The sequence below is a fragment of the Oncorhynchus keta genome, chromosome 11 (genome assembly GCF_023373465.1).
Source record: "Oncorhynchus keta strain PuntledgeMale-10-30-2019 chromosome 11, Oket_V2, whole genome shotgun sequence".
NCBI lineage: Eukaryota > Metazoa > Chordata > Actinopteri > Salmoniformes > Salmonidae > Oncorhynchus > Oncorhynchus keta.
In genome coordinates this window covers 11,947,669-11,966,874 of record NC_068431.1, presented here as the reverse complement: position 1 = coordinate 11,966,874, position 19,206 = coordinate 11,947,669, and the positions used below count along the sequence as shown (strand labels likewise).

Genomic DNA, 19,206 nt, shown 5'->3' with positions numbered 1-19,206 from the left:
GAGGGGGAGAGAGCTAGGGGAGGGGGAGAGAGCTAGGGGAGGGGGGAGAGCTAGGGGAGGGGAGAGCTAGGGGAGGGGGAGAGAGCTAGGGGAGGGGAGAGAGCTAGGGGAGGGGGGGGGAGAGCTAGGGAAGGAGGGAGGGAGCTAGGGAAGGGGGCTTAGCTGACACTTGATTTTTGTGTTGCTGGTCAAGGCATTTCAAAGCTTCCACATTAAAACACCCACAAACCCATGAAGCCAGCCCCAGAGCATGGTTAGGGAGGGAGGGGTAGCAAGGGGTGCAGACTGGTTCCCCAGGGGAGACAGATCTACTTTGGTGATAAAGTCATTAAAAACAGCAACAGATCCTAATCAGAGACTGGGAGTTAAAACGCCTGTGACACTTCTGACACGTCCCCGTCCCCCCCCATTCTCCCGCTCGTTAAAACACACAGTACGCATCCTGTTTCATAACTCCATTCAAGGGTAGAAGGTTAGAGAACATAAGAACACGGTCGTGCACTTGTCACTGATGGTCAATTCTTTCATTATTCAAGGGGCATTTACCGCCATCAGGATCGTGACTAATTGGCTAATGCCCTCTAAATTTTAATAGCTGGGAAAGTGTGCTGGCTGTAAATGGGGGGCTAAATGAGAATGAATGAATGAGGCTTGTTACTATAACCATAGAACAAAAGACAACATCTGACAGGGCTCTACAGTGCGACCATTTTACTTGCATATACACCCAAATCTTTTGCTGTGTGACCCATAATTTATATTTAAGAGCACCAGTGCGCCTAGAAAATTGAAGGATTCTAGCTTTAATATCTCAAATATTTTTCATTGTGCTCCTTCTTTCTGTGTGCCTAAATCTTTCATCTTAGTCAATCTTTCATCTTCTTTCATCTTTCATCATGTGCTCCTTGTAAAAAAGGTCAGTGTAGAGCCCTGTCTGATACTAACCTCAGCACATTAGTCAGTCAAACAGTCAGTCTACACATCCCAAAACATCTTCCCATTAGTACACCATCAACTGATACACACAGTGATGTGAACATGAGACTTTTGGGGTTGATATTTTCTGTTTTGATAAGACATCCTGCCGTATCATGAACGAACAGACGTCATAGGCTGCTTTCATATTCTTAAAGGAATACATTGGGATTTTGGCAATGAGACCCTTTATGTACTTCCCCAGAGTCTGATGAACAAGTGGATACCATTTTTGACTCTGTCCACTATGAAGGAAGTTCGATGTAGTTTTGCAAGTAAAAAGCATGCTAGCAGATACCCATAGACTTCAGTCATTGTGCTTATGCTAGTTAGCATTGGCTCGCAAAACTACCTCCAACTTCCTCCATACTGGACACAGAGATAAGTGGTTTCCACTAGTTCATCAGACTCTGGGGAAATAGATAAATTCCCAAAGCATCCCATGGCAAAATCCCAAAGCATCCCTTAAAATGTAAAATGGTACCAGAGCAGAACGCAGACGTTTTACATGCCCCAAACCGCACCATCGAGAGCATCCTTACTGGTTTAAGTCACTGCCTGGTATGGCAACTGCTCGGCCTCCGACCATAAGGCACTGCCAGTACATCACTGGGGCCAAGCTTCCTGCCATCCAGGACTTCTATACCAGGCGGTGTCAGAGGAAGGCCCTGAAAATTGTCAAAGACTCCAACCACCCTAGTCATAGACTGTTCTCTCTGCTACCACACGGCAAGTGGTACTGGAGTGCCAAGTCTAGGTCCAGGTGGCTTCTAAACAGCTTCTACCCCCAAGCCGTAAGACTCCTGAACACCTAATCAAATGGCTACCCAGAATATTTGCATTGCCCCCTATTTTACACCGCTGCTACTCTGTTGTTATCATCTACGCATAGCCACATTAATAACTCTACCTACATATACATATTACCTCAACTAAACGGTGCCCCCGCACATTGACTCTGTACCGCTACCCCTGTATATAGTCTCACTATTGTTATTTCACTGCTGCTCTTTAATTACTTGTTACTTTTATATCTTATCCATATATATTTTTAACTGCATTGTTTGTTAGGGGCTCGTAAGTAAGCATTTCACTGTAAGGTCTACCTCCACCTGTTGTATTCAGCGCATGTGACTAATACATTTTGATTTGATTATAGAAAACAATCTCACAAGCACAAGCCCACTTGCTAGTGAGTAGCCAGCTAATCTTTATAATTCAAGTTCAGCCAACTTGGACATATTTCCTAGCTAACAAGGTAGAAGCGGTGTCATGAACACACCCTTCTGTCCATTTCCATACGTTTGAACAGTATGCTAGCCTGTTCAGTTGAAATCGAGTGGCATACCTTGTTTCTCAGAATGAGAACGAGTTCGCAATTCCTTATTTAGGGTGTGTTCGTAAATTCAGAGCGTTGTCAGATTGTCCATTCGTAAATTCAGAGCACTTCGCTCTCAGAGCGTTCAGAGCGCACACTGGACGCTGTGACCTGGGAGTAGGGTTGATCCGAGCGTTCTGACCTCACAACGGCAGTCAAGCACCCAAGCTAATTGGCTAGCTTTCTATCTACTTCGACACAAATTAGAACATTTCCCTCTGACCATTATATTTCCGGCGTCGACAGAGATGGCTGCCTCGCTTCGCGTTCCTAGGAAACTATGCAGACTTAGAATTCCTCACGATCAAATGTCGTCCGCATTCCCTTAACAATTATCTACCAAGGGTATTCTCTTCGATTATAATCACAGCCGTATATATTCCCCCCCAAACAGACACATCGATGGCCCTAAACAAACTTTATTTGACTCTTTGCAAACTGGAAACCACATATCCTGAGGCTGCATTCATTGTAGCTGGGGATGTTAACAATGCTAATCTGAAAACTCCCTAAATTGTATCAGCATATCGATTGTGCAACCAGGGCTGGTAAAACCTTGGATCATTGCTATTCTAACTTCTGCGACGCATATAAGGCCCTCCCCCGCCCTCCTCTCAGAAAAGCTGACCATGACTCCATTTTGTTGCTTCCTGCCTACAGACAGGAACTAAAACAAGAAGCTCCCGCGCTCAGGTCTGTTCAACGCTGGTCCGACCAATCTGATTCCACGCTTCAAGACTGCTTCGATCATGCGGACTGGGATATGTTCCGCATTGCGTCCAACAACAACATTGACGAATACGCTGATTCGGCGAGCATCAGTATAGAGACAAAGTAAAGTCACAATTCAACGGCTCAGACACAAGAGGTGTGGCAGGGTCTACAGTCAATCACAGATTACAAAAAGAAAACCAGCCCCGTCACTGACCAGGATGTCTTGCTCCCAGGCAGACTAAATAACTTTTTTGCCCGCTTTGAGGACAATACAGTGCCACTGACACGGCCCGCAACCGTAGGCTTGATTACCAACAACGACGAGACGGCCTACAGGGAGGAGGTGAGGTCCCGAGGAGTGTGGTGTCAGGAAAATAACCTCACACTCAACGTCAACAAAACAAAGGAGATGATTGTGGACTTCAGGAAACAGCAGAGGGAGCACCCCCCTAGCCACATCGACGGGACAGTAGTGGAGAGGGTAGTAAGTTTTAAGTTCCGCTGCGTACACATCACGGACAAACTGAATTGGTCCACCCACACAGACAGCGTCGTGAAGAAGGCGCAGCAGCGCCTCTTCAACTTCAGGAGGCTGAAGAAATTCGGCTTGTCACCAAAAGCACTCACAAACTTCTACAGATGCACAATCGAGAGCATCCTGGCGGGCTGTATAACCGCCTGGTACGGCAACTGCTCCGCCCACATCCGTAAAGGCTCTCCAGAGGGTAGTGAGGTCTGCACAACGCATCACCGGGGGCAAACTACCTGCACTCCAAGACACCTACACCACCCGATGTCACAGGAAGGCCATAAAGATCATCAAGGACAACAACCACCCGAGCCACTGCCTGTTCACCCCGCTATCATCCAGAAAGCGAGCTCAGAGCTCAAGGCCATCAGACTGTTAAACAGCCACCACTAACATTGAGTGGCTGCTGCCAACACACTGACTCAACTCAATTGATGTCAAATATATCACTAGCCACTTTAAACAATGCTACTTAATATAATGTTTACATACCCTACATTACTCATCTCATATGTATATGTATATACTGTACCCTATATCATCTACTGCATCTTTATGTAATGCATGCATCACTAGCCACTTTAAACTATGCCACTTTGTTTACATACCCTACATTACTCATCTCATATGTATATACTGTACTCGATACCATCTCCTGCATCTTGCCTATGCCGTTCTGTACCATCACTCATTCAGATATCTTTATGTACATATTCTTTATCCCTTTACACTTGTGTGGATAAGGTAGTAGTTTTGGAATTGTTAGGTTAGATTACTCGTTGGTTATTACTGCATTGTCGGAACTAGAAGCACAAGCATTTCGCTACACTCACATTAACATCTGCTAACCATGTGTATGTGACAAATTTGATTTGATTTTACTCACCCTAGCAGAGGTGGTTAGGCTGTTTTCACGTTGGTGACTAACTGAGCTGCTGGCAACAATTTAAATGTTGCTGACGCTTACCGACACCAGCCATATTCAACAGGTGTTGAGTGTTCATCAGTTATTCTGCACTCTACCACACAAACGAGAGTGCTCTGAATTTACAAACGCACCCATCTTTGATGCTAATTGCACATTTCTAAAACACAGACTAGACAGCTAGTATCACAGTTTTTGGCTAAAATGCTGCTAGTGGTACATGGTACCTCAAATGCTGCTTGTGAAAAACTGATAAGTTAATTTTCCAGAATGAATTTTAATTGATACTCCACATTTTAGTAGTGACTGCTCTGTGCGAAATTTGAGTTGATACATAAAAAGGTTCTCACTACTCCTTTATTACAGTAAAATAATGTCTCAATGTCTTTGTGTGTTCATATGACTGATTCAGTTGGAACAAACCTCAAATACAAATAGTGGATTGAAACCGTTTCGGTTACGGGAATATTGTGCTAAAACATTTGAATTCATTTGATATATCACCCAGCCCTAATGACAACAACTGTGATTTGAAGCAGTTATAAATGCAAGCAAACATATGTCCTTCGTTTAAAAAAGGTTAACCAGAAAAATCACAACCGTAGGCTACCTCTAACAATTTCCCACATACATTATATTGCTAAATGTGGCCCTTTGAGTGCCTGCCCAACCCCTGATCCACAGGCATGTTACCAAGCAGTAGGCCCTATCCCCTCCCAGTCACGGAAGTGTGTAGAGCAGCTTACACAGAGCTAAGAGGATGCCCGGGGTTTAGAAAGTGAAAGACCGGCCCTGCCTCAGTGCAGAGAGCTTGGCTTAAGAACAGAGCTCTAGTACCGTACCCAAAGGCAGTAAGCCTATAGTAGGGACCAGGGGCCTGTCCATGTTTTATATTATCAGAACATCCCTGATCCCTGAGAGATGACACTGGACCTACTGTAGGAAACGTATGACTGTTTGCCAATGGCACCTGCAACCAGTGACAAAAGATGCTCTAATACAGAAACAAACAGACAGGAGACCTAGCCTGAAAAACAAACAGCCTCCTTGTTCATTTGGGGCAGCAGGTAGCCTAGTGGTTAGAGCGTTGGGCCAGTAACCGAAAATCCGAGCTGACAAGATAAAAATCTGTTGATCTGCCCCTGAACAAGGCAGTTAACCCAGGTAGGCCATAATTGTAAATAATAATTTGTTCTTAATTAACTGACTTGCCTAGTTAAATAATGGCTAAATTTAAAAAAAAATGTAGGCTAGGTCTCCCAGTACAGTCCTGCTCTGATCAGCAGCAGCACATCTAAATAAAGAGTCCTTCTTTATGGCCCTAGAAAATGTTTTATTTTTTGCCCGATTGTGTTATCTCCGTTTCGTTTTTCCCATTTATTCATTGTATCGCTCTGAAAAAAACAACATTGGATGAGTCCACAAAAATGCTTAAACCGCATCAGACTACTTGAAGTCTGGGGGGGAGGGAGGAAAAAAATATTTTTGGGTGTAGTTACTCTTTAATGCCATTGTTTGGTTAGCCAAGTTTCTGTAGTGCTCATGTAATTGCAGAGCTGGCAAAACAAATGCCCACTGGATTGATGCAAACAGTCATGATATTCTGTCTGGTAGGCCTAAAAAAAACTGTGTCTTTGTAATTAGCATTTAATTGAAAACCTTTTTGGGAAACGTTATCATTAGCATCATCGCTAACGGCCACACAAAGTGTAGATATCAACGCGCGCACACACAAGCAAACACACACACACAAGCAAACACACACACACACACACACACACACACACACACACACAAGAACATTGCTGTTTAGTTTCAGAAAGTTGCAGGAAAAAAATCATCACTGATGCATTTAGTTAATAATAATAATAATATTTCATGTCTTATGATTAACTTATGATGAATTTTCTAATAAATTCAATACATTTTGTGGATTTCCTACTAAGTTCAATACATTTGTCTGGATTCCATAATTCCGTCTGTTTTCTATGCAACACTTTTGTTTTTAGTGCCATTTTCTCATAAACCGGTTTTTGTTCTCCCAAGTGGGAGCAGCATCTCCCTTCTCATTTTCTCCCTGAGACACAGGTTAATCATCAACATCTCACCTGTGTCGGCTTGCATGGAGCGCCTGCTCTAGTCCCCCCATCAGACAGCCTCTACTTTCACACCGAACATGTGATATTCTTGGCTGAGACACAGCAGGCCTATGGAAACTTCCAGCACCATTAAACTAAGAGCTCAGTATCACATCACTTGAATGTGTTAACTCCCCAAGGCAGACACCTAAACAGTCAGTGAAAGCTCATTTAAATAAGTTAAACAGGCAGCCACTGTTGACTAACATAACCAAGATTTCTATGAAAAGGTGCTGCTACAGTATGAAGCCGAAGTATTGTAGACAGTAAGGTATTTCTACACAATGTTACTTGAGCAATGTCAATGTTGTGCAGGCTTGATGGATGTAGGCTATGCTAAATAACGAGATGCAAAATAGCCTACAGCAGGGGTAGGCACCTAGATTCAGCTGCGGGACGTTTTGTCAAACCAGATGGTCGGGGGACGATTTTTGTTTTTTTATACCTTGACTAAATAAATGAAAATGTATTCATGGGAATGCTTGGGAACAGATTTCCTACAGTCAATTTATTCTATGCTGAATTCCTGTTACATGTTGAAGTCTTTTTTTCACCAAGAAACAGAATTCTAAAACATTTTTTGTGTGTGTGGGGGGTCTCCTGTTGCCGACCCCTGGCCTAAAAGCATTATACCCTTCAAAACAGGTACAAGGTTAGGAATGGATATGGAGAAAAATGACTCCAAAAGGGACACCACAAACCCCCCCACCTGTTCTCTCCGTGATGATATGGAAACTATGTAGAACCATTTGGACATGCCTGGCAGTCACAAGAGTCATGCAATCAATGGGTGTTCATTATCACTGTCCAAGTTAAGCTGAAAATATTGCATGTTCAGGGACAGAGAGACAGGGAACCTATTTATTATGTACGGTAACAGTCAAAAGATTAGACACCTACTCAAGGATTTTTCTTTATTTTTACTATTTTCTACATTGTAGGATAGTGAAGACATAAAAACTATGAAATAATACAACAACACAAATCATGTAGTAACCAAAAAGTGTTAAACAAGTCAAAATATTATTTTATATTTGAGATTCTTCAAAGTAGCCACCCTTTGCCTTGATGACAGCTTTGCACTCTTGGCATTCTCTCAACCAGCTTCACGAGGAATGCTTTTCCAACAGTCTTGAAGGAGTTCCCACATATGCTGAGCACTTGTTGGCTGCTTTTCCTTCACTCTGCAGGTCCAACTCACCCCAAACAATCTCAATTGTGTTGTGGTCAGGTGATTTTGGAGGCCAGGTCATCTGATGCAGCCCTCCATCACTCTCCTTGGTCAAATGGCCCTTACATGATGATCAGACCGGACACGTCGCGTGCTCGAGCGTTGCAAAATAAATGTAGAAATCCATGTTATTCAATTATTGCACCCACACTGCTCGCATCTGCGTAGCCAAGGGCTAAAATAGAAGTCATTCCTATTTCTGACGCAGATCACGGTGCAAGTCCTGCCTCTCCCATCCCCTCATTGGTTTATAGAAGCAGGTACCCACATGCCATCTCTTCATTGGTTATACCCACGTGGGTGATTGAAAGACTAACCGTTTTGCTGGTAGTCGTTGTAATACTATGAAAGTTCAGATGCTAATCACCATACAAGTTCAAAGATGAAAAGGCCTGGAAGGAGGAGAGATGACTAGAAATGATTTGGTTGACCGTTTTGTGTGTGGATTAATTGTCGGAGTAGAGGACCTTTTGCATTTCAGGTAAAATCACAACTCAATGTTTATATCCCAAGACAAATTAGCTAGCAACAGCAAGCTAGCTAAATAGGACAAATTAGCTAGCAACAGCAAGCTAGCTAAATAGGACAAATTAGCTAGCATGTGCAAGCTACCTAGCTAAATTGACATTCATGTTTAATGCTTTTCGACCTGTCCCCAAATTAATGTAATTGGTTCAGAGTTTGTTTTGATATTTTAACCTGCGTGTCGTGATCGCGTTTGGTGTGGGGGGACAAAATACATTTATGCACGATAGCGCACGCGCGCAGCCAGTTTGGGTTCCGTGTTACACAGCCTGGAGGTGTGTTTTGGATCATTGTCCTGTTGAAAAACAAATGATAGTCCCACTAAGCGGAAACCAGATGGGATGCTGTGGTAGTCTAGCTGGTTAAGTGTGCCTTGAATTCTAAACAAATCACTGAGTGTCACCAGCAAAGCAAAGCACCCCCACACCATCAGATTTCCACCGGTCTAATATCCATTGCTCGTGTTTCTTGGCATAAGCAAGTCTCTGTTTCTTATTGGTGTCCTTTAGTAGTGGTTTCTTCGTAGCAATCCGACCATGAAGGCCTGATTCACGCAGTCTCTTCTGAACAGTTGATGTTGAGATGTGTCGGTTAATTTAACTCTCAAGCATTTATTTGGGCTGCAATCTGAGGTGCAGTTAACTCTAATGAACTCTGGGTCTTTCTTTCCTGTGGCGGTCCTCATGAGAGCCAGTTTCATCATAGCGCTTGATGGTTTTTGTGACTGCACTTGAAGAAACTTTCAAAGTTCTTGAAATGTTCAATATTGACTGACCTTCATGTCTTAAAGTAATGATGGACTGGCATTTCTCTTTCCTTATTTGTGCGGTTCTTGCCATAAAATGGACTTGGTCTTTATACCACCCCTACCTTGTCACAACACAACTAATTGGCTCAAATGCATTAAGGAAATAAATTCCACAAATTAACTTTTAACAAGGCACACCTGTTAATTTAAATGCATTCCAGGTGACTACCTCATGAAGCTGGTTGAGAGAATGCCAAGACTGTGAAAAGCTGTCATCAAGGCAAAGGGTGGCTACTTTGAAGAATCTCAAATATAAAATATATTTGGATTTATTTAACACTTTTTTGGTTACTACATTATTCCATGTGTTATTTCATAGTGCTGATGTCTTCACTATTATTCTACAATGTAGAAAATAGTAGAAATAAAGGAAACCCCTGGAATGAGTAGGTGTGTCCAATCCTTTGACTGGCACTGTATTAATGTAATTAGCCAATATAATAAAAGTAATCATTAGGTTACATAGAACAGATCTTTTTTTTAAAGAACAAAAATAGAATAGCCATGTGATTAATCCTAGCGTGACTAAGCATGATTATACAATGTAATATCTGTGTAATAATTCCACAGCAGTTCCGGACAGCTACGCCTAACCTACTATTGGATTTTGATCCACGGCAGATACCTCAGTTCAGTCACACGACAATAGCCTTTCACTACTCAAACCTTCGATATAGAGACCGTTGCAGAGGATTTATTTCCAATGGATTTAAAGAGCACAACTTCATTCCGACAGTCTCTATGGAACACTCTTCTACATCTCGAGCTGCCTGTCAGGCCAACCTTACCCGATATGTGAGAATATTCAGCATCCCTCATTGAAATAGACTAGAAAATGCTTCTTAATTATTAGAAAATGCTTCTTAATTATTTAAAAAACAATGTGTTTCAGTTATTACAGCCTGCATCAGGAAGCTAACCTCCAATCACACCCTCTAACCCCAATGCATTTAGAGGTCAGAGTGCCACAATCCAGCTAGCCTGAGCAACAAGAGCACAGCACTGCTGTGTGCTACAGTAACATAGCAGTCAGGCTATATCTAACATGGTCGATGTGGCATCATGGCATCAGCACTTCTGGGGGGGGGGGGTCCACAGAGCCTTCAAATCAAGCCTTCCAGCACGTATACTAGCCCAACCCCTGCACCCACCTCTACCTCCCCCCCCTCCAGACGCTGTCACCCCTGTGCTTGATCAATAAAATAATCTCCATGCCCTTTCCATCAAGCCTATCAGAGTTTTCCAACACATTCTACCGTTATCCAAGTCATCTTCATTGTGTGCCATCAATCAAATTTCAAATTGCATTATAAATGAGGTGGCATTATAAAGGATGTGTAGACCGGAAGTCTCGGGTTATTAATAGCCCTGTAATCCTAAAAATCACTTTCACAGAAAGATAGGTAATTGATGTTCCATCTATTTCGCTACAGTGTGTTCTCTGGATGAAGAAAATGATCTGATATTTTCTATGCTGTCATAGCTTCTGTATGTCATATACGTGGCACACATCACTGCAGTGGTACAGCTACGCTAGTCATAAGAGGCCTCTGGCAATTAAAGCATTAGGACCAACATCTAATAGCGTGACAAATTCATCACGTAACGCAGAGTAAGGTCTTTGGGTACACACAATTATATTTTCTATGTACAATTATATATTTTTCGCTGAATGGCTCTAATATCAGTACACAGTTAGAAGACACTGTATAAAACCAGTGGGAATTATTGACTGACCTGGAAGGGGAAGATGTTGTCACTCCTGCTCACACTCTCGTCCATCCAGGATTTGGGGTTGAACCCAGGGCTGGTGCGGGAGTACTTCTGCGACGGCACGTGGTTGTTGGGGAATGTTTTCTTCAGTGGGGAGATGGAGTTCAGTGGGGTCATGCCTCCGTTGAGGCCCCGACGGTACTCACGCCCCTGGGAGCCTCCCCAGCCACCATAGCCCCCGCCGGGACTCCAGGAGGTAGAAGAGGGAGAAGGAGAAGGGCTTTGGTAGCTACCCCAAGGTGACGGGGGTTTATTCAGATTATTGGACAAATGCGGCAACTGGCTGAACGCAGCATTCCTATGGGGGAAGGGAGGAGGGTGGGGGCTGGCCGGGGACCTGCGATGCTGTTGGTGTTGGTTGTGTGGGTGCTGAAAGTGTGGATGTGGGGGATGGTGCTGGGAGATGGGTCCAATCTGGGGGGAGAAGTTTCCCCCAAAGCCTGGGCTGGTGTGGTGGGAGAAATTCTGGAACAGGAGGGCCCCATTGTTAGCAGATGCAGCTGGGTTGAAGAAGCTGACATCCTCGTTGATGATGGTGGAGGGTGTCTGGGAAATAGCCGCTGACCAGTTGTTGAAGCCGGTCAGGGACGAGGAGGTACTGGACTGGGCCGGAGCCCCAAGACCCGATGTCTCTTGGTAGTCGAAGCCTGTCAGTACTGGGGACTCGAGGCGCAGCTTCTCCTTTCCATTGCTACCCTCTGAGGGGCTGCCCTCCACCTTGTTCTCCTCGGACCTCGCCTTCTCTAACTCAGATATGATTACAGACTCCTGGTGGCCTGGGGACAGTTGCTGCTTTTCTTGCGTTTCTTGCATTTCCTGTTGCTGGGCTTTGGGTTTTTCAGACCCAAGAATTTCATCTTGCATGCTGCTGTGGGCAGCTGTGGCTGAAAAAAGCCAAGGCGACCCACTGCTACTGCCATTACCAGATGTGGTATTGTTTATGAAAGCAGCAGGGCTTGGAGACGCATTCTGATGATGATGTGGAGGTTGCAGATGTGGGTGAATTCTAACTGGGAATGCAGACTTGTTGCCAGTGTTGTTTTGCACTAAGACTCCAAACCCGTAATCCCCCATTTGTTTTCCCCCACACAATATGTGCTATCCCGTGATCTTTACGTCCTAAAGAGAGGGGCAAACACAAAAAAACACACAAGTTATTATTTCAATGGTTGTAATTGAGAATTAGGCAGTCACCAGTGTAATGGACTTTGAAAGCTAGCTACGTCAGACCCTTTTCTGCTAGAAACCATGTGTCCACATGTGGCAAACTCATTCAGTTAAATAAATAAAACAAAGGTTTTTTTTTTTACTCCACAGAGGACCGAGTGCCTCGGGTTCACACTCCTCCCTTGTACTTAGCTAATTAATGAATTAAGGTCACTGATACATTAGGAACTCCTCTCACCTTATGGTTAAGGTATTAATGGACACAAATTCATGGAATGAGTTAAAGCTATCTGTCGAGAATAGCTGCCGATATAATAACCTTGCTACCGTGACAGATGCCACATCAGTTCCACCTTGTACGTTGTCGCTAAATGGTTTATTGCATGCGAGCTAGTTGGTTAGCTAGCACCATCTTTACATTGCCACAGAATATGCTACACTCGTCTAACTATCTAGTTAGCTAACGTTTTCTGATAAGCTACACTACATGCTCGTCAAACATCTTATTACAAAATCTTGGGCATTAATATGGAGTTGGTCGCCCCTTTGCTGCAATAACAGCCTACACTCTTCTGGGAAGGCTTTCTACTAGATGTTGGAACATTCCTGTGGGGACTTGCTTCCATTCAGCCACTGATGTTGGGCGATTAGTTCTTCCACACCGATCTTGACAAACCATTTCTGTGTGTACCTCGCTTTGTGCATGGGGGCATTGTCATGCTGAAACAGGAAAGGGCCTTCCCCAAACTGTTGCCACAAAATTGGAAGGACAGAATCATCTAGAATGTAATTGCATACTGTAGAGTTAAGATTTCTTGCCACTGGAACTAAGTGCCTAGGCTGAACCATGAAAAACAGTCCCAGACCATTATTCCTCCTCCACCAAACTTTACATTTGGCACTATGCATTAGGACTGGTAGCGTTCTCCTGGCATCCGCCAAACCCAGATTCATCTGTCGGACCTCCAGATGGTATAGCGTGATTCATCACTCCAGAGAACATGTTTCCACTGCTCCAGGGTCCAATGGCAGCTAGCTTTACACCACTCCAGCCGACGCTTGGCATTGCGCGCATGGTGATCTTAGGCTTGTGTGCGGCCGCTCAGCCATGGAAGCCCATTTCATGAAGAAGTTCCCAAAGAACAGTTCTTGTGTTGTCGTTGCTCCCAGAGGCCGTTTTGAACTCGGTAGTGAGTGTTGCAACCGAGGACAGATTACTTTTACATGCTTCAGCACTTGGCGGTCCTGTTATGTGAGCTTGTGTGGCCTACCACTTCGCAGCCGTTGTTGCTCCTAGTCGTTTCCACTTCACAATAACAGCACTTATAGTTGAGCGGTGCCACTCTAGCAGGTGAGGTGTCAACCTATGACGATGCAACGTTTAAAGTCACTGAGCTCTGCAGTACTGGCCACAATACTGTCAATATTTGTCTATGGAGATTGCATGGATGGGTGCTCGATTTTATGTACCTGTCAGCAAGGGGTGTGGCTGAAATAGTCGAATCCACTATTTTGGCAATGTAGTGTATATCGGACAGTCGACAGGAGATTGCAGTGGTGACATGTCTAAGGCCAATTAACTAGCTAGCATTTTGTCGATAACATACTAAAGTTAGCTTGCCAGTTGCAATAGTCTTATGCAACAGTATTTGGAAAATGACGCTAGCCAGCTAACATTAGCTAGATACATTTGAACGAAATCTTGACAGACAAGCGACCTTGCTTGCCTGACAGCTGTCAAAGCCTATCCCGTTGCTTGGATTCGACCCTTTAATTCCAGAAAATGATGGTTTATTTACTCTTAATCTGTATTAGGCACTTCCCCCAACAGTTTGTTTTAGGCAAAATCTTAAACAGATATGACAAAGTCGGTAGTCACAGATGCTAGCTAGCTATAGTAGTGTATGAATAATCTGGCTAAAGCGACGTTGCACACACATCGACAATAAAATCAATTTTCACCTTTTGGTCGCTAACGTTACCCTTGATCCAGGCGATGTCTCGATCCGTCCTGTAGTCAATCGGCAATCTCGATGTGTCTGATAAAATTGTGAAAATCAAGTTTATGACAAGCGATAGGGTACTTTTATGGCTTTCGCTCATATAGTAGCTAGTTATGGCTAACCAGCTTTTCTCTCGTCTCCTGACGTGTCCTGCCTGCTCAATGACACAGCTCTCTCTCGCGAACCGCTAACCTTGCTTGTATTAAAAAAAAAAAATGTCATTGAATTAAATGTTTAAAACGAATTCAATACTAGTTGACTGTAGTGGCTTATTCGGTCGGTTTCATTGTTTAAAGGATTTCTGTATTATTTTCTTTCTTCTCTCTATCCAACTGACTTGTTCCTGCGTTTCTTTGCGGTTGCTGTCCCTCTCCTCAGAACCGACCGTGGCCAAATGACAGAGTGCTCAGCCGCGAGACACTTCCGGGTAGAGCTCCGCCCCCTTCTAAAACCTTCCCACGGATGACTGGGAGCCACCCACACCTCGTGAGATAGTGGCGTATAATTGGTCATACAAACCAGTAGCCTCACCCACCTTAAAGATGTGCCCGCCCTTTAAGGTCAATTAACGTGATATGCGTATATCCTCTTCACGCCAAGTCTCCGCCTAGTAAGGTCGAATCATGAGAGCTCAGATCAGAGAGAAACAGCTGAAATTGCATTCCCTCCCTATCGTTTGTAAGTTATTAAGAGGTCAAGCCTCCTGCAAAAGGTTTAAAATGTGAACGATATGGATTCTGAGCAAAAATATAGCGTTGAACAGGCTGTAGTTGTAATATAGACATAGTCCTACCTTATTCTTACATTCATGCATATCATCCTTAACTGTTATTGTTTGCTTTTGGCTAGAGGTTATATATTAGCTATAGCATGAACACCCCAGTACAGCTCAATGTTCAACATGGAAAAGAGAGCTTGCTCCTTCCAGTGTTCATATACATATTCACCATCAAATACTGAGGATAATGTGATGTGCCTTGGTTGCAGCCCTATTACTGCAGATGATATGCATGGGAGCTTGTGTGGTGGAAATATATTCTGCAACTTCCTGAAAATCTCTCAGTGGTTTGAAAGGCAAGATGCTGGTTATAGTATGGTGTCAATTTCATGCTTTGGGTATTGAATTCAAAATAAAATAAATCGTAAACAGTTGAAAATGTAAAAATAATATTTTAGCTTAAAAATGAAATAATGGATGTTGAGCTTAAAAGCAAAAAAAGTTCAAAAGTAAAAATGTGTAGAATTGTAAGCAAAAAGAATATCAAAAGATAAATAAAAAAAACTTGCACGCAAATCATTTTTAAAGCCGGTGTACAAAACCAAAAGTTACAGACGCAAAAATGAAACTTAAGAAAGGGAAGCATAGAAATAGTGCACATATAACAGATATACTGCTTCTTATACTTGCTTTCAACGAGAATGACAGGTCTATAACTTAGTTTTCTATATGTATTTGGTAGGGTAGGCCAAAAAGTCACATTTTGCAGCTTACATTTTTTTCCAACAACCAAACCTATTGAATCCATTTCAATTATCCTCTTGTCTGCTGTTACTACCTTTGGTTAGGTTACTCTATTTGCTTTCACTAACCATGTTCCATCCACAGTTTTTATCCAAGTAAAGTCATACCTCACAAAACATTATCACAACAGCTGCCATGGAAACAAGATGTTTCGGTTTCATTTTATAAATGCCAACAGATCATTTCTTAATTTGACATGGGTGGAATCTTTTTCTGTCAATAAAATTATGCGAGAAATGCTGGTGGAAACGCCTTTATGCGTATACTGTATATTTATATAATAACCATCATATCGAAGTAAACTTAGCGTCCTCCCACTACGACTCAGGAAACCATGTACAGTAGTTTGTTAGGCTAGCCTACAGATGAAATAATGAACTTCACAGGGTGGAGAAAGTGCATGGTAATGTGCTTGATGCAAATTCCCAATAAATATGGAGGGTCTTATTCTGGTGCCATGATGATCGATGCTTGACTGCCGTTATCCATAATAATCTCATCATGTACAGTAGACTAGCCTCACAGCCTACCTGTACTGTATCTGCAAGCTGTTGGCTAGAGTGCAGGTATCAAGACCGGAGTGGGCACACTTTCTATTTAACACAACAGTTTTTGTGATAAAACTATCCGTGGGCCTAGAGTTAAAAATGTGATGAAAACACTGATTTTTATTCTGAAAATTAAGTGAAAAAGAAAATGTTGTGTGCACAGTGTCATCACACTGATTTTTATCCGTAACAAGTCTGTTTGTGCATATTTTCTTTATGTGGATGTTAGAATATTTGCATGAAAATCTGTTGTAGCCACTGCTAGTTTTTTCAATTGCGAGTTTTGGCATTTTTTAAAATGTAAAGGCGGGGTTTAGAGGGAGGCATAGATAATGCACCTGCATTGGTCCACTAATTTTGGAGTGACGGTTCATCCTAAACCAATCAATGAGCAGGATAGACAGAGGGTGGTTTCTTTCTATTCCTATTCCATTTCTAGCATAGTTGGTTGTCTTACTGTAGTTGTCTGACTAGCTAGTCAAATGGAATGAATCGCAAGACTCTGCATGCCTGTAGCTAGCCCGTACCAGCCGTAGTGAAAGGTTTGTCTGTATATTTTTAGTAAACCATAGTGCTTGTTATGGATGAATAGACTATTGTGATTTTAATTCCATGACGAATGTCTCCAGTTAAATGTAACTAGCTAGCTGCATCATTTGTATTTAGACCAGGGACTTCTGTATCCACTTTGACACATCAACACTCTTACACGAGTCCTCTGGATTACATATACCATTTAGCTAGCTATTTATCTAGCTGGAGATATTCATAAGGAGATTGAAATCACATTACGCCCTTTACGGACAGAATAATTACTTGGCTTGTGAAAAGCATACAGTCAAACCAGTCATTCATATACAGTATGATTGTATTCGTAATAACCCTTAACAAGATGTTCTGGACTAGCTGGCTATTTCATGGGCAAGCCGGTTAATGCTCTTCCCTTGTTGCCCCTATATCCAGCTAATGTTCACTTTGTCTTCAGCAGAAATAATATTCAGAGGTGGTTTCGGCTGCACACGGCCTCATCTCTGTGCTGACCCAGACTATTAAGTACTGTAGCCAATATAAAAATGCCACCCTCCTCAGTCTATCCTGCTCATGGATTGGGTTAGGATGACTTGTCATTCCAAAACTTGTGGATAAATTGAGACACATTATCTACCACTCCCTCTAAACCTTGCATTCATTAAAAAAATAGCCAAAACACGCAATTGATAAAACTGGCAGAGAAAGCAAAGAAACGGACAGTGAAAGCAAATATCAGAACAACCTAACCAAAGATAGTAACTGCAGGCAAAAAAAAACACAGGAAAAATGGATACAATAGGGTTGGTTGCTGGAAAATTTTACAAAATAAATATTTTCGCATTAGTTTTGAAATCAATTTGTTTTGATCTCTCTTCATTTTTTTTGTATGCACATTTTTGGGGGTTTTGCTTTTGATATCATTCTTTTTGTTTACAATTAAAATAATTTAGCTTTTGATTTTTTGGTTTTTGATCTCAACATCCATTATTTCACTATTCCTCAAAAATTACAAATGATTTAATTTCAAAGTCAATATTTAAGGCAATACTTTAGGCATGAAATTGATATGTGATAGGGCAGATTGTGACAGCGGTGGAAAGGTCTGCTGTCGGTGGTATTGGTGGTGGCACCCGCTTGCTCTCTTCTCAACATTTTTGGGCCAGCAGGATCAATCTCATTACCAGTGCGGATGTGAAATGATGGGTCAGGGAGCATAGAGAGAGAGAGCCTCTGCTCTGAACAGCTGTGGCCACAAACAGAGATCTCATTAAACCAAGCTGCTGCTTAGCCTTCTATTCTCTCACCCGCTAATCAAGCTCTTCCTGCCTGATCATTTTCACTAGGCTGCTCGGGTCATGACTAACTGAGAATCTCTCATTGCCTTTTCATGAAACGTGAAGTCTACAAATGTGCTCATTCAATTAAAATTGTAATTTTATTTTCAGGTGTGTGTGTGTGTGTGTGTGTGTGTGTGTGTGTGTGTGTGTGTGTGTGTGTGTGTGTGTGTGTGTGTGTGTGTGTGTGTGTGTGTGTGTGTGTGTGTGTGTGTGTGTGTGTGTGTGTGTGTGTGTGTGTGTGTGTGTGTGTGTGTGTGTGTGTGTGTGTGTGTGTGTGTGTGTGTGGTATACTGGGGGTTCTAGAGCGTGTGTAACTGCATGCGGGTGGTAGCCATGGATACTAGAGTATGAGAGTCTCTCATTTCTCTTTAACCTCACACTTCACTCAGTGAGACAGGCCATATCCCTTTAACCTGCTGATAACAGCTCTGACTGAATTTAATTCAAATGTGTGTGTGATTATCTGCCTGTGTTGCCACTGCAGTGTTTGACAAGCCCTCTGAATTGAAATACAATGAGGCATTTGTTTGCAACAGATTACATTACACAGTTATAATGCAACATCAGCAATCATTTAACAGTCAAAAATCCAATCATTCTGACATGGCATTACATACAGTATGTCATGTCTCTTTAAATGGGCCTCATCCACTTCTGCCAACATTTCAGGATTTCTGTAGAGGAGTAAAACGTAACCATTCTGTTTCACTGGCCGCTGCTGTTCTGAGAATCAGCTCTTTTACACTGAATAAATGTTTATTTATGGTCCATAGTTTTTCCCGTTCAAAGAACCAGAAAGCAACACAGTAATACTTGCTTAGTGTCCGTTAATGTAGACACCTCCACAGCACTCTGTCCGATACACATTTCCTTATTTTTACCATTTTCTCTCCAATTCAGCAAACATGATCCCAGGGATATTGATTCATCCATTCATCATATTAATTCACTAATCTTGACAACAGTGGGAAGAGGTGGAGGAAAGGAGCATTTGAAACACATATTTCTCTCTCACAGTGGGGTGGAGATGTTGAAGCGTAGGTAAATGGATTACAGAAGGATATAATAACCGAGCTTACTGGTTTCATTTACAGAGAGAGAC

At 42.6% G+C, this 19,206-nt stretch overlaps 1 protein-coding gene across 4 annotated transcripts in view; it reads right to left on the bottom strand.

Annotated features, from left to right (window-relative positions):
• LOC118389800 (cytoplasmic polyadenylation element-binding protein 4-like) overlaps window positions 1-14,567 on the bottom strand; it is a 40,362-nt gene extending 25,795 nt beyond the window's left edge. For all 4 annotated transcript variants that reach the window (XR_008147260.1, XM_035779658.2, XM_035779659.2 and 1 more), the window contains exons 1-2: window positions 14,126-14,567; window positions 10,961-12,115 (exon numbers count right to left, since the gene is read on the bottom strand). Coding sequence is in view for 3 of the 4 variants with exons in the window: in XM_035779658.2 (XP_035635551.1) it covers window positions 10,961-12,070 (1,110 nt within the window). In the remaining variant the exon portion in view is untranslated. The remainder of the gene's footprint in view (window positions 1-10,960; window positions 12,116-14,125) is intronic.
• Window positions 14,568-19,206: the final 4,639 nt, after the last annotated feature.